Here is a 22,598-nt window from a genome sequence, read left to right as displayed (position 1 = left end):
TATCTAGTTCGCGAACTAGTTCCGTGAAGCATTGTGACAGTGCCTCCTTTTATTGTCCATCGTGCGGGATACAACGCCTTACCGAACTTCACATTTTGACATGTCTAGCCCGAAGCAAAAAATGGATAGCAACGGCAATATACACGCTTTAAAAAGCAGTGTTCAGCTGCAGTGCAAACGAAACACGTGCCTTGTGTCCCGTTTTTGGGCGCAGCATAGATCCCGATAGTGTTTGCATTTCTCGGCACAGGCCTCCTTCCCCCCTTCCCACCCAAGATCTGCTTCTAGTTCCTTCACTCTACAAACTACTACTTGAATCAGACTTTCTTCGGAAGGTGGGTATTCAGCCACTTTCTTGCTTTGTTCATTGTTCGCTGCGAAACTCACAGCAGTGAACTGCAGGAAGTACACCACACTCCAGAACGCAGCAGACAAAGCAGCGTGCAACAGTACAGTTCAGGAAAGGACCAGACGGGACCGCGGAGCACCCAGCCCGCTTAAGAAAAAAAATGCGTTGATCTTCTCAGCCATTATGCATCAGTATCTCGATTGCCGCTATATCCACAATGGCGTCGCGCATGTTGAACGCGTGCTTTGCCGTCACGCTCGCCCTTACGGGAACTCTCGATTGCCGAAGAGGTACCGGCCATTTACAGCGGAGGGCATTGAGGCAGCATGGCAGACGGATCCTGCGCAATCAGCTCGTCACGTTTCGGAGAAATCGCGCAACTGTTGTTCGAGGGAGGGAATCCGAATCCACGCTCGCGACTCTCTCGTAGTTTAGAAACGGCCGCCGGTTTCTTTTCTTGTTCTAATGCGTAATGAATGAATGAATGAATGAAAGAAAGAAAGAAAGAAAGAAAGAAAGAAAGAAAGAAAGAAAGAAAGAAAGAAAGAAAGAAAGAAAGAAAGAAAGAAGAAAGAAAGAAAGAAAGAAAGAAAGAAAGAAAGAGAGTTCGCAACTTTTCCAACACCCCGGCCGAACGCAGCGTGAAGCGTGTGGATATGTGAGCGAAATCGTGACTGCTTCTCGCAGCATGGAGTTGTGGCGCCCGCAGCGAAATAACGACAAGAAATTCGCGCCCTGATGAGAGGAATATGCGGCGCATGCGCTCATCCGCCTTAATGCTCTCCCGCACGCAGTCTTCTCTCGGGCGGTCGGCGGGGTGCAAGTTGGACATTATGCGCATCCGAGGCCGAACGTGGCCGTGCATAAACGTTGCGTGGCGGCCGCTTTCCGTCGTATATAGACCGCAGGCTCTCGGCAACCAGAAATATCGGGCTAAACGTACATCGTGACCGAGCGTTCTCACTTATTGCGTGCACTGCGGTTTAACTTGCAGATGTGACTCACCTGGGAGAGAGGGAGAGAGAACGCTTCCATTATATGGTTCTGCCCACCGCCGCTTGTAACTAAGTTTTATTATAACCAAAGCACCTTATCTGTGTTGAAGGTACGTCGCCGATGTATTACTGGAAACCCTACGTGGAATAGCCGGGTACGTACCGTAGAGTTAACCGCCAGAAGCTGTTTGTGACTGCGTGATTACATTTGGTATTGATGAGCAGGCCGACTAGACTGGCCCTCAGGTCCGGAAGAGGTGCACGGTATTTGTGAGACGCGGCGTAACCGTGCCGTACAGCGTCGCTGGAGTGGCGACAGTTTGCCGCAGAAGTCTAACTGGCGCGCATGTACGAAAGCACTTGGTGGCGTGGCAGTGACAAATAAGGCTTAGTGAACAGCCTTGCGTCATTGCTTGCAAGTTGCACCACTAAAAGTGAGTGGTATACAATGTATTCTCACGTTGGGTTCAAGCTTCTGTGAACCTGGTACTGTATGGGGACTGTGACAGACCTGGTGTATGGGAGGAGGAGGAAAGCGAAAGGCAGAAGGCAGGGAGGTTAACCGGAATAACGTCCGGTTGGCTACCCTACACCGGAGGAATGGGAAAGGGGAACACAAAGATGACAGGGAGAGAGAGGAGGGAAGGAAAGAGGGAAATTAGGGATGAACTTATTATATGCTATTTAATGCTACTGTGAATGTCCATGGAGACCAACTTTTAGACAGTTCACTCGGGCGCTTCTATAGTCAATAGATATTTGATTCATACGAGAAAAAAGGTTGCAACCGCCATGTATTCTTCCGCAGGTAGTTTTTCATAAGCGAGTATTTTTTTTTATTCGCTGACTAGTACAGTGCTTTCTGGAACTGAGTGGGAACTTCACCCTGTGATATCTCGACGCACTCGATGTGTTAAATGATCCAGAATCGCCTTTGGAGGTGACAGCTTCAACTACGAACATCAACGCGGTTTCTATCTTGTACCTTTCCACTGTGTTTCTCTCTCGTTCAGAGTGTGATAGCAAGCCGGAGGCTATACCTTTATTTCTTCTGTCATTTCTTTTTCATTTCAACGATATTTTCCCGTTCTTTTTCTTTTTTTGTACATGCGCAGACAGCAGAAAAAATCACCAGCCCCTTCCCCTGTCGATAAAAGGGGGGTAAGCGAAGCTTGTCGTGTGTGTATCTGACCTCCGTGATGATTTTCTTTCTTTCTCTCTCTCTCTCTTTCTTTCTCTCTTTCGTTCTCTCTCTATTTATTTCTCTCTCTCTTTCTCTCTATATATATTTCTGTCTTTCTTTCTCTCTCTTCCTATTTCTCTCTTTCTTCCTACCTCTCTCTCTCTCTTGTCCCTGGTATGTGCCATTGAGTTTGGACCCTTCCTGCACTATCGCCAGGATCGGCCCACTTTTCAGCGTGACACCACCACCACCACTGCCGACACTTGTGAGCCTATAAAGCTTCGCTTAAAATCGAGCTTGCAAGTTTTCGTTAAAGCTGGCTTTCCCACAGTAAGTAATCTTGTGTGGGGAAGCCCGTATGTGTAAATTTGTCAATTTCGCGTGCGAATCGTATTTTAATCCAGACGCTTATATCACTCGTACTGAAAATGAACGAAAGTTATGGAATACATGACATGTTGAGCGGACATATAAGTTAACGCGGCGGTGAATCTCGACGTTGTCAGCGAACCTCACGGAAAATAAATGCGAACTTCACGCATATCAAAAGCAATCGTAAGGTTGTGGAAAAAGTAGACGAACAACAGACCATAAGTGGGAATATTGCTCGGCCTTTCTATTTGAAAGCTAGTCAAAGAAAATATCGGTTTATCTGGGTATTACCGCAGACCGAATACTTTGGCTGCATATAAAGCCCGGTTTGTCCAAGGTGCTGTAAGTGTCGACCCTTTTGTCACTCGGCGACCTACTGCACGCAACCTCACAATCACTTGCGCGAATGTTTGTAGCCGTTGTAATAATACCTACTGGTGAAATTCATCGCGCAAGCGGGGTCCGTTGATAGTTTTCCAAAGAACCCCGGTGCAAGCGACCCCAGGCGTTAGTATTATGGAGTCGCTAAATTCATTTCCTGGTCCAGCCTTCTGCATCTTTCTTTTGTTTCTCGTATGGTAGGGTTTCACTTCTCAAGCCATCCTACTAGTGCGCTCCTTTCTTATAGCATCAACGCATGCAGTTAGGCTACGAGCAATGGCTTCCATCTAACAATCTGTGAATCGTATTACACGACCCTATCGCAGTCGTGGAGCAATTTCACCTGTATTTGAGTCTCCTTTTTATTATTTTACTTTGTATCTTTCTCGATTTATTTATTTATTTATTTATTTATTTATTTATTTATTTATTTATTTATTTATTTATTTATTTATTTATTTATTTATTTATTTATTTATTTATTTATTTATTTATTTACGAAATACATATTTTCGAGCCTATAGCATCGCGTTGCGATAAGCGACACCTTCCGAAACTTGTATCTATCTGTATAATTTTTACAGCTCAGGAAGACGAACACAGCAAGCAAGACGCACAAGGCAATGCGTCGTGCTTCAAAGTTCGGCTTTATCAGCGAAAGTGTCGCAACGTTTGCATATTACTGTATACACGCGGACACTGGAACGCTGCGTCTGCTTACTTTGTATGCGGTTCTTTCCGCATTTGGGTGTGCCCCAACATTTGATTGATGATGAGCGGAAAACGAAAACAATCGAATTGTGACGCAGGTTCTCTTCGCTCGCTGGCTTTCCTACAAGAATATAGGTGAGAAATCAGGCATCACGCGCATCGATAATGCCTCGCGATAGCTTTGTTTTTCTGGAAAAAAAGGAGAGCAAACGCTTCTTATGCGATTCGCGAAACGTTCCATGAAACTGCTGCTCGCAACGCGGGTCATTCAACAGATGCCCGTGGAAATTTACTCCGTATACATATATGGGAGCTAGCTGTGTGTTCAAACAAATAAAGAAAGCCACGTGAGAGAGACATAGCTTCGCGAAGGGGCCTTCGGAGAGGCGGCGTCCTTGGAGAAGAGTTATTACGAGCCACCGAGAGGTCACGTGCCCATCCAGCACATCCAGATTTTCCGACCGGTTATAGGAGAACCATTTGGCGGACTGGCTCGGAGTTGTTGTTGTTGCTTCGCGGGTGAAGCTTATGAAAGCGGCGTTGACGAGCGTTCGGCCTAACCTCGGGAGGTATCTTTGGCCGCTAACGACTACGGCGTGGCTGCGTTAGGTTTCATTACGCAGACGTTCATTCGCGGCGAGTCGCCAAGGTGCCCTGGGAAATTAGCTCGCTGATAAGACGTGCCCGCTGGCCGTGGGAGCAGGCCGTCGTCACCTAGTCACCACACTTTCCCTTATCGTTAACTGGTTTCTATCGCAGGATAAATACACATAAAAACACAAACATGATTTCGATGCCTATACAGTTGGGCGCGGTGTTTAGTTTCATTAACTGCATGCTTAAGTTGGAAAAAAGGATTAATTAACTTCCCGAATTATAATTGCATATCTCGCCGTGATTCGCACTGTCAAACAGGAATTCTACCATAAGAGTAAATATTGGGAACTAGGTCGTTCGCTCAAGACGCTTTTAATAATATTGTATTGCTCTTGCGTGCAACGTCGTTCGCCCTTAGGGAACCGACCTACTTAATATCCATCCTCTCGTAGCAGCTTCAAATTGGCATGAAATCATCCATGCGTATTAGCCCTTTTTTAACAGATGTCTGCGCAGCTCGTCATGCCCGGTCAACGTTTCTTTCTTTTTCATATAGTCGTAGAATTGTTTCGTAGGAATGCTACATAGGATTGAATACTGGTGCTTATCTGACGTCCGTCCCCTTATGGGTGGACGAGCCTGCGCATGCTGAGATAGATATGAATGTTCAGTGACTGACACCGGCATTGTCGATTAATCACTACGAAGTCGATCGCAATAACTTCCCGTGAAAAGGCATTAAACGCGCATATCAAATGTATCAGAAATTTGCGAAATTCTGCAAGTCTGCTGTTGCATACATATTTTTTGACACACACGAGATGGCGGACGTACGTCACCCTAGAAGTAGAAATAAAGCATGAGATGATGTCACCATCCTTGCCACCATGTATTCCTTACTGCATTCTTGCTGTTTGCAAGTCACCGTCGGCTGAGTGGCGTCGTGAACGGGAGGTCGGCTATCTTATGCCGCGCAATCTGATAATGTGTAAAAGCTTATTTCCAGTATTCCGTATATCCTATACTGAGAAATATACATCAAACATTACACCGGGTGTTCACAATTAAGCTTTACGAATCTTTAAAAATCGCCTGTAACAGGTAGCTTAATTCTTATCGTTGAGCTGGGTTATTCGAACAGGACGGACATTAGTAGCGCGAGAAATCGAAACACATATTCAGCTAATTACCAAAAGTTGACTAATGAACTTCTTAGTTAATTACTTTACGACACATATTGTAATTTGCGAATTGTAGCCGGTGAGTTTGCAAGACGCATCCACTTGAAATGAATTTCCAGGATGACACCAGTTTCGAGATATTATTTCCCAAATTGCGGGACGAAATACATGGGTGTTCCAGTTACTTTTGTGCTTCAATGTATAAAACAGCATTTTGGTTTAAAAAAAGTAAGTGGAACAACAGTGCATTTGTCACCGCGAGTTTGATGGCGCGTATCTCCAAACAGGTGTCATTATGGAAATTAATTCCAAGTAGATACGCCTGACAAGCTCACCGGCTACAATTCGTAAATTGCAGTATGTGTCGTAAAGTAATTAACTAAGAAGTTAATTAATGAATACATGTTAATTAGATGAATATGTGACTAACCCATCTCAACGATAAGAATTATGCTACCTGCCACAGGCGATTTTTAAAATTTTCGTAAAGCTTAATTTTGAACACCCGGTATATTAAAGTGCATAACAGCGAATATGAGTTGGAAAAAGGCGTGACTCCTGTATACTTGCAACCTAATCGTGATGCTACATGCGTCGGCTAATTAGTAAAACGCGTGACCCGGAAAGATTCTAGCAATAAAGCACCGGAAAAAACTGGAGTCGCGTTAGCGTGCTACCGAAATAACAGAGGGCAACGTTCTAAACTGTGTAGTTCTTCCTCGTATTAGTATATTACTTGCAGCGGGACGTGTATTTCCCCGCGTTAATTACGAGGCCGACATGGCTACGAAGCAAGCTTTAGCCGACGTTCGAGGACAAGCAGAAAGCAATTGACACGGCGACCTGTTCCTTGGTAGAGCATACTTCCAGTTAATCTGCTGCAGCAGTCGCCTCTGCCGCCGGCGACATATGCACGCCGGGACCAAATGCAAATTGCGTGCTCGACACTGCGGGTTGCAATAAGACGCTCGGGGCGTCCTGCTGCGGCCGCAGTTAGCGGGATCATCCTAGTTTGCTTCCTTAATATCAGTGACGCAACTCGGTCAGCGGTGATCACAGCTGGAGTCGATAAGCTCAGCACTGACCCCGATGTCTGCAATGAAACCCTCAGGCATGGACAATCAGCGTCGCGTCGTTTCTTATCCCAAACATACCTCGCACCTCTTCCTCGTGATCACCTTGGCGCTTTCAAGTTCCACTACGGATTCTGTTACGTCACTGTGCGACAGTGAGTCGAACGCAATTTCATCGCTAATACGTACGCGCCTCTTTCTCATTATTATTAGTGTATTTTTTTTTCTTTTCCATATTGCAGCGCAGTCCGTAATAACACAGTCACAGCGCGTGTGCCTTGTTCCTGAAATACCGTGCAGTGTTCTGAAAGTTAGGGCTCGCTCAACTCAATCAAGAGACTGTGTTCATGCATCTTTGTATACGTGTATACCCTGTGTCGTCTGCTACTAAAATCAAGTAAGCAGACAACGCTGTAAAGCCGTCCGCGTAGTCTTAAAGGTACCGTAAAAGGTCCCTGGGAGGAGCCGTTGTCCTGATGTAAACGAAGGAGGACATTATGATTACTATCAAACGTTTTTTGTGACTGCGTGATTTTATTGAATAGTTATATCTGAACACGGGCTCTGCTTGTTATCTTGTAGATGTTAAGCAATGGCGTAATCGCGGCCATCATTACGTCGTACAGATGATGAGACGAAAAGCTGCAGGTTATTCGAATTCGCTCATCTCCAGCGGTATCGTGAAAAGTTGCGAAAGGGGCGGCAATATGGGCCTCTGTGACGTAAATTGTATAGCTTTCCACGTAAGCATTGTTCAAATATGTTACTATAGGTTCTTCCGCGCTCTTGTTACCGATGTGGAACTACCCATGGCTTTTTTAGCGCTGCACCTATTTGATGGAACGGAGTCAACGGAGTGTTCATCCGTACATGACCCGCCCCCAGGTGCCGACTCTACAGAGCAGGATTACGGAGTTGAGAAGCTTGTAGACAGGGCGCATATAGCAGCGTGCGCGCATGCGCGAGTGCTGCAAAAATGCACATTTCTCGTTGCAGAGTATATAGCGGCATATATATAGTGCAGTCTGACGCACCTCCTTATCGCCGCTGGCGCATCCTGTCAGCGTGACGCAATCGCCACGGCTGGTTTGACCACTCACTCGTTTAACTTTCCTTCTTTTCCCTCGACCGAAGAGGACGGGCCTCTTATAGGCACTCGCCAACAAGCACGTAATTAGTAGTTCCTCCTTGGAAGGTCGCGACGCGGCTTGCAAGCATCCAGCAGGAATCCTCTCGAATCTGCCAAGCTCCCCATTATTTATCAATTTTATTATGTTATTGGCAGTGCTAGTAAATGTGGGACGACGCTTGTAATTGAGCAAATCTGTTTTCTTGTTTCTTGCCTGTCTTGCTTTCCTCCCTGCTAATAACAAGTGAAGCAATTTTACGTTACGTTATTATATAAGGTGGGCAGTAGGTTATAAGGGAGGCCGTAGCCGCAGCGTTTCCGATTTGTTCCGACCATGTAGAGTTCTTTATCGTGCGCTTGAATTCAAGCGCACGAGTGCTTTTGCGTCCCACCGCTATTGGAACGGGGTCGCCGCGGTCTAGAGTCGAACCCGCAACCTCGTGCTGAGCAGCGGACCGCCCATGTCGTTGAGTCAACACGGCGAACGTTTTCCTTCTCAACCTTGCTTTAAAAATAAATGTGTATGTGTAAACCAAGTGAAGAATTGTAAAGGTGACAAAGCATTGTTTAGGCGCTGGTTGGCTTTAAAAGAAATGGAAGCAAGGAAAATTCCACAAGTGACAAGTCTCTGCAGTTGCGCAAGTTATATCGCGGTCACCGATTCGAATTTTGGGCAAACCTGCGATTTCCTTCTCTCTCCCTCTCCCCCCCCCCCCCCCCCCGTTTTTTTCTTTCTCGTTGTCGCTCTGTACTAAAGCTGTTTTGGTTGAGAGAAAAAAGAAAGCGTTGAAGGCTTACGTCAGGCGGCAGCTCTAGCGCAAACGGCATTGCGCCGATGCTCACGCATACGTCATTTCCCGAAAATGACGTATAGGTACCATATGTACTCGAATAAGAGGCGCACTCGTGTAAGAACTGCACTCCCATCTTGGCAGCTCAAAATGTCAACGAAAAATGTTGAAAAGGAAAATGTGCGATGACACAGCGCGTGGCTTGCGGGATTCCTCGGACATTATTGCGGAAGGGTTTAAAGTCACAGGCACAATGGCAAGAAGGACGACTGTATGCAGGAGTGTGCTGCCTGACCAAGCTTGAACGACAGTGGCGAGGTCAGCTGCAGGAGCACCAGGCGTGTGGCGTGCTTGCTTGAACAAATACATGCATAATGAAAAAAAGTAGCGTTTGCTGTTTCTGTGCAATTAGCTCGGGATTAAGCGCTGCCGGAAAAATTGGATGGAAACAGACCGGCTACCCGCTGCGGTTGCTTAGTGGATATATGGTGTTGGGCTGCTAAGCACGAGGTCGCGAGATTGAATCCCGGCCACGGCGGCCGCATTTCAATGGGGGCGAAATGCGAAAACGCCCGTGTGTACCACGCATTATAGGGTGCACATTAAAGAACCCCAGATGGTCCAAATTAATCCGGAGTCCCCCACTACGGCGTGCCTCATTATCAGATCGTGGTTTTGGCACGTAAAACCCCATAATTCAAATGGACCGGCCCCGTGTAAAGGCCGCACCTCGTCGCGATCGCGTATAAAACAAAAAAGATGAAGTGTGGCCTTTGCACGAGTATATGCGGTAATTTTTTTTTTCTTTCTTATTCCCATCCCATTTTTGCCTCGGTACGCGAAGCCCTTGTTTCGCGCTGTATATACTGTAGGACGCGTCTCGGCTCGTCCGTGACACGTCGCGAGTGCGCACGCGCCAGCTGCTACAGCTTCGCGGCGAATAGAATAGGTGGAAGAAACATCTGCGTTCTGAGCTGAACTAAAGCAAAGCAAGAAAAAGAAAGAGACGAATTAAGGCGAAGAACGAGGGGCTATTGTTCGCTGCAGACTTGCGTTTTCTTAGCACAAGTTCGTCAGGATATCTGCGTAGTATATGGCCATGCGCGAGAGTCTGTGGCTTATACGTACGCAATGCGACACCTGTGACGCGCGCGAAGCTAGTCTTTGCGTGTTGTTGTTTCCCTGCGCTTGATCCGATCGGACGCCCAAGGCAGAACGGACGCCAAGTGTCTCGAAGCAAGCCGTGCGCCCGCCTCGTTGACTTTGTCGCATCGTGTATATACTGTTGTGTTGTTGCCTCTTCGTTCAACGAGTGATGGCGTCGATCGAGGATACTGTGCGCGGATTATCGCCGCTGACAGCGTGGTTCCACGCATACGTTCATATGATACGAAGGCACGGCTTCGCGCGTGCTTCTAAGGTTCGTTGCATTTTCTCTCTCTCTCTCCTCATTTTTCAAGCACGGCACACCGCCGGAAGTACCCCAGGGTGTTGCCTTTTATTATTCATTTATTAATAAACGTTCTTTTTCTCTCTCTCAAGCACAACTCGATTGTTGCTCTTTAAGGTTAACCGTGTTGGTCAATGGAACTTGATAATTTGAAACGGTGTCTGTACTGGTGTTGAGCCTATGATGTACCGGTGTTCATCTACGTGACGATATAAGATACAAGTATATGACAGTGTGCGTGGTTCCCACTTGCGCACCCAGGCGCGTGTTTTCTGCTGGCGTGATCTGGCATAATTTTATCACAGTGTTCCTGCCTTGCTTTCCGTTTGACTGACTTGCGCTTTTGAATCTGGTTTATCTTCACAATGCGTGTACCGAAGAATTCGGCGACAAACATCCCGACCTACCAATCGAAATTCCTCGTCGCTTCACCAGGCGAATTATGTCAGCACGTGGATCTGAACGCTTATCGGACGTATCGAGGCTGATATACGGCCGAACCGAGAGCGTTGCCCGAACTTGAACGAGGCTCGCGGAACGAAGGAATTCGGCGTTATCCGACCCCAGAACGTGATGCTACTCGCGCGGTGGACGGCTCAACATAAGGGTGATTTGTAGACGGTTTCAAAACTTCACGCGCATACCAGATCGGCCGATCAGCTGTGTTTGCAAGACGCGTTGCAGGACCGACGTGCTTGTTCCATCGCTATTATAACGTCCGGCGCCTTACAATGGGGACCACAAAGGTGAGTTCAAGCGCGATTTCTGACAACCATCTCAATATTCTGAAACTTTCAACGAGTTTGAACTCTAAATGCGACCGCGTATTTCTGAAGAGGAGGTAGCTGCTTTTGACTCGAGTCCTTACGTGACAGGGAAGCAAAAGAACACGAAATACATCTGTCTTCCAGGTCGCAGCTGAAGCTATATGATCTTACCTGTTCACCAGCTAGCGATTACGTTTAGTGTTAGTCGCTTCAATTACGAATGCGTTTTGCTTTGTAGAGAAACAAGGTGTGGATGGGAAAGGAAGAATTGGCGTTGGCTATCGAACGTTGCCTAATTTAGAGCATTTGCTTTGAAAACGTTGTTCGTCGATTCGTGCACCGTATAATTGCGAGTTGTTGCTGTAATAGTGCAAAGGTGGCTGCCGGTCGCGTTTTAGTTTCCTGCTTCGAAGGGAAGTCGACTGCAGGGTGAAATCTGAGACAATGTTTTGAACGCTCGCGCTAGTCATGTTATTTCGTCGGTGGCAATGAAACAACAGTGGGTTGCAACAACGAAGCTTGACATTTGATTACCGATCGGCTTTCAAGCTCTGCTGAGCTGGACGACTGCGGGGGTTTGTTTATATTCTGTAAAGGGCAGCCAGCATGAAGGGCGATTGAAGATGGGGAAACGAGAAGGGCGTACTATGCGCCTTGCGTGTATCTACGGAAGTGTGTTTATTTCGACGGCCGGCAACGTTTGCTCTTACGTTTTACCAACCGCATACTTTTCTCAAGGACGAAAATAAGACACACTTTGTCTGTCTGTGTGCCTGTAAACTAACAATTTTGAATTAGCTATCTCAGCAACACGTTCTTCTAAGCGCTTGCTTTACAATATATATGTGTGTATTTGTTTGTGTTGGTACCTGTTTGTATTCGTGTGCCCTTGTTTGTGCGTATATTATCATGTTTGTGCTGTGTTTTTTTGTTTTGTTTTTTGTCGGTGAGAGTGCGCTTGTGTGTATGTTTTCAGTGCATAAGCTTCATTTGTGCGCGACTGATCTAAAGCTACATTACGGATAAGGAAAGCTCGTTTCATTGTGGTTAACCTTGGTCTCCGACGTCTCTTAGTCGTGCCACGTCCACGAAAAAGAGGCTTGTGAGTTGTACCCCCTTTAGTCCATGTCTGTGCTTTGTGCTGGAAACCTTTCTTGCTATGAAAAAGAAGCGACATCTTTGCGTTCCATAACATTATAAACTACCACTGTCGGCGGCACAATTCCAGGACGAAATGTCCGAATGAACCGGAGAAAAGTATACATATATAGTCTTGTGTGCTCATTTGTGGTTGGCATTCTGCGCCCGCGTTATCCGTTCATCCGGTGTACTTCAAGCAAAACGAGGGGGTCACAGTAAATTATACCTGAATTGATAAGCAGCTGACGAACAAGTGAAGCCTCCGCCTGAGCCAACGTTATGACAAGAGAACTTGTCCTGACGAAGACGAGTGCAGTTTCCTTGACGAAACGTTGGTTCCTGCATGGCTTAGGCTTTTCTTATCCGCCAATGTTGGGTCAGTTCAGGTGTACTTGGTTCTTCGGCGCGGTTTTCCATCCTGCCAACGTGAATATGATTGCCTACAAGGCACGAACCTATCTGATGCACCGCTCGAACGTTCGATGGCGCTCCCGAGGTCAAACCACTTGCAGACGTTACCTGTTAAAGGAAATTATGCGGTAGACAATGTGGGCAGTGCCGTTGCGGTAACCTGCATTGCGCGTGCCGACGACCGTGACTTGTTGCGTGTGTGTGTGTGTGTTAGCGACAAAGCTCAGCCGAGCGGTTCGCCTTGTGTCTCCGGAGCGCATTGCGGAGCGGGGGAGAAGTGGAAAATGGGAACATCCAACGCGGTATACGCCGCCGCTGGCTGGTCGATCCCATTGGCGTAGAACGAGCGCGCTCGCGCACCACCACGTCTCCCACGTGGCTGGGCGGCCAAAGCGTTCCGTGCTATTGTCTCCTCTTTCTGGGACGTCCCGGCTGCAGCGCTCGCGACTATACTGCAACTTAACTGCAACGCCGCCAGTAGCTGCGAGCACGCTGGCGCCGGAGGAGCCGTCGGCGAATCCGTCTCCTCTCTGTTGAACTCAAAGAGTGTCTTACTGTAGTTGTGCGTGGAAGTATAGGCAACCGAAGTGCCGACAAGAGGCAGGACAGTTGGGACAGGCGTCGACCGTTTTCCATCCGATCTGTTACCAGCGTTGACGCAACTTGCCTGGTCAGTTACGGCATTCTTTGCTTCCGTGGCGCAGTGCTTAGAGGCGCTTTTGTGCTCGTAGACGTAGCTTGGTGGCCAGTGTACGCCCGCGATATTGCAGTCGCCGTCGGCCGTTCCATCTTATACGAGGGTCGGAAACGTTCGCAAGACTTACTTTGCATTTGCTTCCTGTGATTAACGCCTTGCTGAATGCCTTGCTCAATTGGTGACTCGTTTATTATCTTCTCGGCGAATAGTGGGCCCCGCGCTTCAAGTTAACCCACCAGGGCGGTCAGTAGTGCTCTTCAACATTGCACTGCGTGAAAACACCGAAATTTCCGCGATACTTTGTTCCTATGTGTCAGCTTTCCGTCGACTTCTTTCCGACAGCATCTGCGCACAGCATTTCTGGCTTTCTACAGTTTCATCTTAAATGTGGAATTTGTTCACTCGTAGAACTATGTCGAATTCGCTCAGGCTTTGCAAGATACACCTTCATCATTCACTTTTGATATAAATTTTCCCGCGTTCATCTGTCATTCCTATGTTTTGGCTCGTCTTGACAGCGGCTTGATTCAGCGCACTAACGGTTGCTTGCAACAGCACACCAGCCAACAGATCTCGCTCTCGGCATTGCGAGCCCCGCCACATCGACTCCTCTACTCTGTCCCGTATATTCTGTGCATCGTTCACACATCGTTCCGAGTTTAACGCGGCGCCAGCGCAGCCTCATCGTTAGGCCTCCTTCCTTCCGTGAGCCGCATAACCTCGCGGTGTTTTGCTCCTATTTATACCAGTGCGTAACCTGTCTGGCTTGGCGGCTTTGACTCGTCATGGGAGTGAGGGTGAGTTTTTACTTTCACTTATTCGTTCTCTTCTTCGCATGAATCGCATCTCACCATAAATGCGTGGCTTGAGCACGAAGCAGCCAACCCTACGACCGTATCCGGTGAGGCTTCCAACAAGTAGCTTCCAACGGGTCCCGACAGTTCGAACGGCCATCATTCTACTTCGACGAAGCACTGGAGAGATGGCTGCTCGGTCTGTTGGAAACTGTCGTAACCCGGTTGAAGCTTGTTGGGTATGGCTTTCGCGCGCACGTGAGACAGAAAACCGTGCGATCTAACGTTCTTAAGAGATAGATAGAGAGAGAGGTATGGGGTGACCTTGCAGCCAACGTCCAGCTGCATACCTGCCGCCCAAACGCGCGCATAGTTTGCGTTCTCGTCCCGTTCAAGAGCGCGTCTCTTAAAGTGCCCCGCAAAGGAGTCCCCGTCAGAGGTGCCTCTGGCTTTTCCGCAGCCCATGACGCCTTCCTGGTGACGGGTGTTCCTTTCAACCGCGCTAATGACGGCGGCGGTGACAGTCCTGCCTCCAAAGGAGAGAGAGGACCAACGTGGCTCGCAGTGAACGCCCTAGCGTCGCGCTTTCGCCCGCGTATAGCACTGTGTGTGCGCACACGTTTGTGATGGCTGGAGTCGTCGGGGCGGGGAGACGCAAAGAGCCGTCGCCTTCTCGGTCGTGACTGAGCGGTTGACTCGTCGTGACTGCTGTTAGTAAACAAATGGCACTCCTCCCTTCCTCCCCAGTCTGGTGTCCCGCTGCGATGAATGTGCTTCCACGGGCGTCGTGCTGTGAAGCCGCGCGCACAGCCCGTCATACGACTTGCCTTCGCTATAGCGCAATCGCATACCTCGTCGTTATCTTTACTTTTTCCTTTCTCTCTATTTCGTGGTGCTCGCTTGGTTGGTTGGGGGGGGTCTTTGTCGCCTTGAAGATGTCGCGTATGCATGCACAGTTCCTTCGCTACGATTTGAAGTCCGCCGCGCCCGACACGTTACGAAATTACAGGTGTACGATAGACGAATAACTCGGGTAGAAGATACCACTTCGTGCTTAATAGTATTCTAGTGCATAATTTTTTTTCTCGTTTGACTGTTAGGTGACAGATCATAATAGCATAATCTGTGAAGAAGCGTTCGCGGTAGACAGGGTCTGCTTGGCAACGCGAAAAACCAAGCACGCGCAACTCAGATGCCAAGTTTTTTTATCAATATCGCGCACATGAGTTGCAACAGAGATCCTTCGTACTGTTCGCAATTTCGTGATTTTTTTTTTTCTGACAGCGGATGTGATCTTAAATTGACGTGTCCTGTATAGAGCTGTCATCAGATCACGTGTCATTCACTGTCCGGTTTAGCCTTGCTTATATGCATTGACCAAGTGGATATATCGGTGAGACGTGTCTGTCATAGCGCTCTTACGAGAAGAGATTAGACAGATAGTACGCGTCCTAAAGTTGTGATGCGCTCGCTATTCTTCACCTTCAATTTAGACTGTCGCGAATTTATGCATACACCAACGGTTAGTCCTTAGGCTGCTCATAATGGCGGCCTTTGGGGCCAATAGACGAGATATATGTAGAAGAAAAAGAGCAGTTTGTAAGTTGTCATTTTTTATAGTTAAGTTCTTACAGGGATAGCCACTTTTTAAGCCCGAGGCCGCGGGTTCTACAGCCGGCTTGGCGACCGCATTCCGGTGAAGGCGGATTTTACGTTAGTTACGAGCACTTCAAAGAACTGCAGGTGATGACTATTCATCCAGATTCTAACACTACGGCGGCTATTACACGGATATATAACCCCTTACATTAGTTTCTCAAACGCTTCAACTTTCACCAGTTCGGCTACCACGTCGCAGCGAACCTTCTTTTCAACATGGTCACCGTGTGATGTCATTGGGCTCGTGAAAGCGCGTATGACGCAAAAGAATTGTTCCTCTCACTATTTTCCTGCCTTACTTGCATTAAGTTTTCCATGTCTTCCCTTGCCCTCTTCCATTCAAATGAAACAGTATGCCGGGATAAGAAAAAAAAAAAAAAGGACCACCCATGGCTCGTATCTATGGTCACTGCTCGCCATCTACTTCCTCAAACGGGCGAGACGGATACTTTTTTTTTTCATATAATTTCCATGAAATCTAGTCCTTGTTTCCTTATCTGCATCGCAGAATGACGTACCCAATTCCTGAGACGAGAACAAGCGGTAGAAATAGGCCGTTTGCGATTGATAAAAAAGAATATCAAGAAAGTAAAAACAAACTGCATCGCACAACCAATTCAGATTTCCTCTGCGTTTATCGTCCGAATGCCGGCGACCAGCTATAGCACTTGATGCTATAGCGTGCTCACACCGGAACTGCTGTCTGGTCGCCGTCCAACCGCCCGCTTCCCCTGGCCCCCTTGCTAGTCTGTCTGCCATAGCGGAAGTGAAATTGAGGGGGGCTAAACCGATCAGCGCTGCCACCTCTCCTCTTTCCGTCGATTGTGCGCTTTCTTCCTCTCCACCGCTTCTCTCCCACTCCTTCAGCGTATACTTCGATCGGTATTTGTTCCTTGCGTGAGTAGTTTCTCGGCCCAACGAATCGCAAGAATAGATCGCTTTGCGTCGCCATCTCACCCGTCGTCTTGCGGCTCTAAACGCTCCTTTTCTGCCCCCTGCCTCCCCCATTCTTTTCTGAGCCCGTTACGCGGTTATAGCGACGCGTGCGCGTGATTGAATAGCTTGTTTTGCCGTGCCGCGTGGTTACGTGGGCCCCATTGAGCCGCACCTATTACGCGCAGCAGTTGATGTTACTTTTCTTTCTTTTCACGTGACTCCTGAGAGTCTGTGTGTGTGTTCCTTGATACGTAACCGCGCGTGCCCGTCTATACACTTCGGCTCGTTTATCGACTGACGGCTCCTGTCAGAACTCCATCGCCCTCTGACGTTTCTCCTTATCGACGGCAAGGCTGGCTGGCTGGCTGTGTTACCGCGTGGGCGCTATAAACGCATTCTCTGCGTTCCCGTCATATTAGATGCGACCGCTATGTATACCAAACACTGGTGCTCCCTCCCAGTGCGTTCTATGAAACGTTTCGCTTTGATGGACTAAGAGCGCGTGCCGACCAAGCGGTGTCATTGTCTCGGGCAGTTTATATACCGCGAGACGGACGAACGAAAAAAAAAAAAAAAAAAAAGACGCCGGGCTATTGAGGATGTCTCTTCGTTTCCATGAGCACGTGCGCCGCCACGTCTTTGGATCGGAACGTCTTATGGCAGACCTGTCAGAAGCTGGCTTTTCGGATGGCTGGATAGATGGATGGATGGATGAGGCTGAACCCTTTAAATCGGGCGGTGGCATACGCCACCTAGCCATGGTACCAACCACAGAGTGTGGTTGGTAGCGCCATTCAGCGGAGGTTTTTCGTGTTATTCCTGCTGTCTGCAGGGTGAGTCCTTACAGAGACTGATGAGTGCCGATGACCGCCACGACAAAAGGGAGCTGGAGCTTGACAGCGCACGCGCAGTATGCTGCGCGAGGAAGGGGACATGAGAACGTTAAATGGTGCAAGACGCTGCGCTGTCGTTCGCTGTGTAGTTTCCACGTTGACTACTTTAAACAAAAGTAGTCACTCCTCACGGTAGAGTGGGTTAACCGTTATAACCAAAGCGTGCCCTGTCCAAGGAGAACGTCGCTTATCAAGAAAGTTTTGCTAGCGCTGGCAGCAATGAGCGTACACGCTTCATGCAACCTGATGGACCTACTTCTGCCTATAGTAAGTTTCCTTCTCTGCATTGGGCCCCGCGCGGCCACTGAAGCGTTCACTTCATCATTCCATTACGCTTATACATTTCCCCCTGCACTCGACTGCGATATTTTCCCTGATGTTCGGTGACCTGGTATGGAGCGAAGCGGCGTTTGACGAAGACGCGGGGCTTCGCCCAAACTTATGCATGCGCGCATACTTGTCTAGTTGGTTAGGCTCTTTTTTTAACGAAAAATGTATAAAGTGAATGGAGGTCAGTCCAGGGTCCCTCACCGAATTCGCGAATTCGGCCACGCGCGCAGTCGCCCCTGCACTCGAGATTAGATGCGTCCTCGCTGTGGCGAGTCGGGCCACCGCTTCGTATACTTTTGGAGTCAGACGAGCGTCTTCTCAAGCGTATTCACGTGGGTCGACAGCAGAATATCAGATGCAGGAACCGGCTTCTGCCGGTGTACTATTCTGGACATCTTTAAATTCAGCCTTATTGTCGAGCTCGCCATCTTGTCACCTCTCATTGGTCCAGAGGACTCCTACGGCCTCTCTGACAAGACAAAATTCGACAACATGGCTGAATTTGTGAGTGTCTCGAATATATAGCACTCCCGTTTCGAAAACCATGCAAATCAAGTAGGGGACACACGTCAGGAAAAAAAAAAAAAAAAGCTCTGCAACATTCTCAAAAGGCGTCTTTCATAGGACAGCCTTATTAAACCATGCAACATTTGGAATGTCCTCAAAATTCTGCGTTTTGGAAATGATACGGTTATCTTCAGCACGCAGACTGTTAGACTACGCATACAGGACACTCCTTAGCAATTGTTTGTTTGTTCGTAGTACGTGTTGCTCAGCGCGACATGTGTCCTTGCCTCACGCGAAAGCGTCCAAGAAGCGACCTAGCAGTGTTGTATGCCTTTGTGTCTTCTACATCCCTTCGCCACGTGTAGCGTAGCAAACTGGACAAACTTTGGTTAACCTCCATGCCTTTCCTTCCTCCCTTCTCTCTCTCACTTTCTAGGTGGCACCAAATGTACGAGACCTATCGGCCGATTTATGGTAGCCTTTAAAATAAAATGAGTTTTCTCCAAGCCTAACTCGGCACCTTCAAATACAAACCGTATAACGGCCGGTCGGGTGCGCTGATGGCTACACCGTTTCCTCCTGGAAACTGCTCTCCGAGCACCGTTCTGCTCTGTTTGAGGCGGAAAAGGCCCGTCCGGCACGCCCCCCTCCCCCCTTCTTCACCTACGGGCTCGCTTGCTTTGAGGTGTAGACCCCCTTGCACACCCCTTCCTGCCTACGGCATTCTCTTCTATTTCGCGTTCCTTTGGGGAGCGCCGAAAAGTTAATGGCGTCTTGCGACGATTTCGCCGACCTGAGCGCGTATTATAGGACGGCGCAGCTCAACTGGCTGCAGACTTGTTTGTTTACACACAGTGCGCAGCGGTGAGCTGTGTGGGGCTGCCTGCAGGCAGACAAGCCCGGCGGCTCCCATAGTCACAGCGCGGCGATGGTGAACGCGGTCTTAAGAACGAGTTTACGCCGCCCGATTGTTTTTGTTTTGGCGGAGGAATGGCGCGCCTGCGCGGAATCACGCTTGGATGATGACGCGTCAGTGTTTGCATGTGTGTTTGTGTTTAGAGGGAGATTGGGGGGGGATGTGCACTGATGCGCGAGCGCTGCAACAGCTAATGATACACGCGCTGAGGAAAAGAGTTCAACTCCGCGAGGTGTCCGGAAATAACATTTTCAACGTGAAGATGCGTCGTCGATGTTCGTTTCGCTTGGTTCACTTGTCGACAGTCACTCTATAACTGTCGGAACTTGCCTAAGGAATAATTCGAAAAAAAATTGTACGTGAAAACTCGGCGTGGAATGCACGAATTTAGAAAGCGAATGCTTTCTAAATTTGCGATGAACGCTTTCGGGACGAACGATTTTTCGCAAGACGACCACTCCTTTGCAACTTTCTACTATAGTATTACTGGCCGTGGGAATGGCATAGTTTTCCTGTTGTGAGGAGAGTCCCGCTAACCTGAAGATTCTAGCAAAACTGATTTCTAGCGTTTGGCGTAGACTTGAGCAATGCCTGGTGCCCGCGTTGTGTCACTCAACAGTGATTGTTTTTTGTCCGTGCAGCGCAACTACGTTCGTGAGGAGGAAGGCCGCGTGGTTCTCTACACGACCTCGATGGGCGTCATCAGGCAGACGTGGGAGCAGTGCCGGCGCGTGCGCAACACGCTGCAGACGCTGCTGGTGCGCTTCGAGGAGCGCGACGTCTTCATGAACCGCACGCACCAGAAGGAGCTCATGGATCGCACGGGACTGCGGCACGTCGTCGTCCCACAGCTGTTCGTCGAGGGACACCACCTGGGCGTGAGTGTACACCACACGTGCATGTATATATATACCTACGCACTTTCGCTCTCCGCGCGCACGGTGTACACAACGCCTCACAACACACGCAGTACCAGAGTCAAACAAAACTATGCGCCGCCACATCTTCATCGTACCGCACCACGTCACATCACATTGCGCCGTATCACATTGCGCCGTATCACATTGCGCCGTATCACATTGCGCCGTATCACATTGCGCCGTATCACATTGCGCCGTATCACATTGCGCCGTATCACATTGCGCCGTATCACATCACATTGCGCCCCACCACACCACACAATACTGCACCGGCGGCTATGGCGTTCTGGTGTTGGACACGAGGTCGTGAGTTTGACTTCCGGTAGCGATGGCCGTATTTCGATGGGGGCAGAATGCAAAAACGCCCGCGTATACCGTGCTTGGGCTGCACGGTGCGCGATCAGCCAAACACCTCTATACTATATACGGCGTCCCTCGTATAGGCCACACCGCAACTTCGGGACGTTAAACCCCACAATATATAGTTTAACGTAGCACACCGCACGAACGCCTACAAAAAAAAAAAAAAAAAAAAAAAAAGTGCACGTTCGGTACAAGCGAACCTGAACGCCTACAACGAAGTTCTTGTGTTTGATGTTAAACAGCGCGAAGAGACGCGGATGAAAGGAACACATAAGTCTTCCGTTAAATCACAGCGCCAATTTCGTTCGCTTCTCGTGCGTCTGTATCTTCTGGCGCTGTTGGGCATTAAGCATGTCGCGCCGATTTGCCTACAAGCTCAAGTCCTTCTAGAAATAATAGTAGCTGTCTTTCTATCCTGCTCGAAAAGGTTTACGGCGGTTGATCTGCTTGGCTAGAACGAAATAACGTGAACGAGGAAAATAGCACTATATATACACCTCTGGCGTCGTGTGCATGTAATCAGGCGCCTCACTATAAATTGACGTTCATTGTATTTCTTCGTGCTCAGCGTCAACCGAGCGTCGAGCGCATCGATGAATCACGGCAGCACACGAGGAAACTGGCCTCGAAAAGAGAGGGAGAGAGAGAAGAAAAAAAAGTGCGAGCATTACGGGGCCTCACGGGACTATTTACAGCGCTCTAAATCTCGGTCCCACGCGCCGGCGTGAGCGCGTTTTCTTGCACATATGCATTATATATCTGTATATACGAACGCACCCGCAAAGTGAGCTCGCTGTCGACGGTGCGTAGATTGTACATGCGAGCAATTTCTCCTCATTTTCCTTATTTTTTTTTACGTGTATTCCTTGTTAAAACCGGGCAGTAAGGTTCTGGAAGCTGCCGCCAGTGCCGAGTCAAGTGTTGTTTTCGTCCACGCGAAGGTCTCGCTATTTGCCCTGGCGCAATATATCATTACAGCCAAAGGTTCAATACGGAATGCAGAGGGCAATCGCGAAAGTAGTTCTTAGCTGTATTAGTCATGACCCATGGGCTGCCCTTTGAATTATAATTACTTTTGTGCATGGCAAGTTGCCTGCTTGGCCAGTTGCCTGCTCATGGACTAAGTGACGCCTGCGGTTAATGGGACGCTCCGGCCGCCTTGGGCGCGAGCGGCGCTGGCTAACACTCACAGGGCTAATCACATACACATAGACAAATGCCCAAGAAAGTGGACGGGAGGATGACCGTGCCCTTGTAGCTTAATTCTTTAAAGCACCGCAAGCGTTATTGCGCAAGGTGTCGACTCCCACCTGCGGCAAGTTACCGTTTCGTCCACTTTCATTTCCCTGTACCTTATTTGTACATTTCCATTGAACATACCAATTTCCTCTATGCTTTTCTGGCTTCGTTGTCTGTTTATTCGTATGTTTGTGACCAACAACAATTTGAGCCACTTCGGATCCCCTCCTTCTCGCTCATTGTACTCATTAAGGGGGTTTGCGCTCTTTAATCAGACAGATCTGAGCACTCTACACACAACCTGCAGACAATGTGTTTTGTTTAGCCATAAGCTTTCCTTTACAATGCTCATTGCAGATGCAGTATAAGCAATAACGATTCGTTAGAAGCATGAGAGCATTGGTTCATGGCCACTCTACGTAGAGTCTGTGGAAACACAATGGAGATATGCGCGGCATTTATGGGTTATCTGTACATTTTATAGACAAAAATATGTGCGTAAACTCTCTGTAAATAGTTAAAATACCATTTGTCTGCGTGATACTCATGCAGCTTGGACTTATAAATAAATGGTCTGTGGAAATGCGTACGCACAATATATACAGGAACCAGAACTATTCTTATGTCTGAGCAGATTTTTTGAAATTGTACCCCGCATGGTTCCTTCAAAGAACTAGTTTGCCTGTCTTACAGTGAGCGTATAGTCATTCATATGAAATGTCGGTGGACCGTTTATACTCAATTCCTCAGGCTGTCATTCGTGCTACTGTCCCCTCCCCCGAGGTCAGCCTAGTACTGACTTTCAGACAAGTGT

At 48.4% G+C, this 22,598-nt stretch overlaps 1 protein-coding gene across 1 annotated transcript in view; it reads left to right on the top strand.

The window, feature by feature from the left end:
• The window catches only part of LOC119449681 (glutaredoxin domain-containing cysteine-rich protein CG31559), a 118,066-nt gene that overhangs the window by 83,178 nt on the left and 12,290 nt on the right, over positions 1 to 22,598 (top strand). Inside the window, exon 2 of the mRNA XM_037712911.2 lies at positions 19,904 to 20,140. Coding sequence (XP_037568839.1) covers positions 19,904 to 20,140 — 237 coding nt within the window. The remainder of the gene's footprint in view (positions 1 to 19,903; positions 20,141 to 22,598) is intronic.

This window comes from Dermacentor silvarum, chromosome 4 (genome assembly GCF_013339745.2).
Source record: "Dermacentor silvarum isolate Dsil-2018 chromosome 4, BIME_Dsil_1.4, whole genome shotgun sequence".
Taxonomy (NCBI): Eukaryota; Metazoa; Arthropoda; class Arachnida; order Ixodida; family Ixodidae; genus Dermacentor; species Dermacentor silvarum.
Note: the sequence above shows the minus strand (reverse complement) of the source record. Positions and strands in the feature narration are given on the sequence as shown.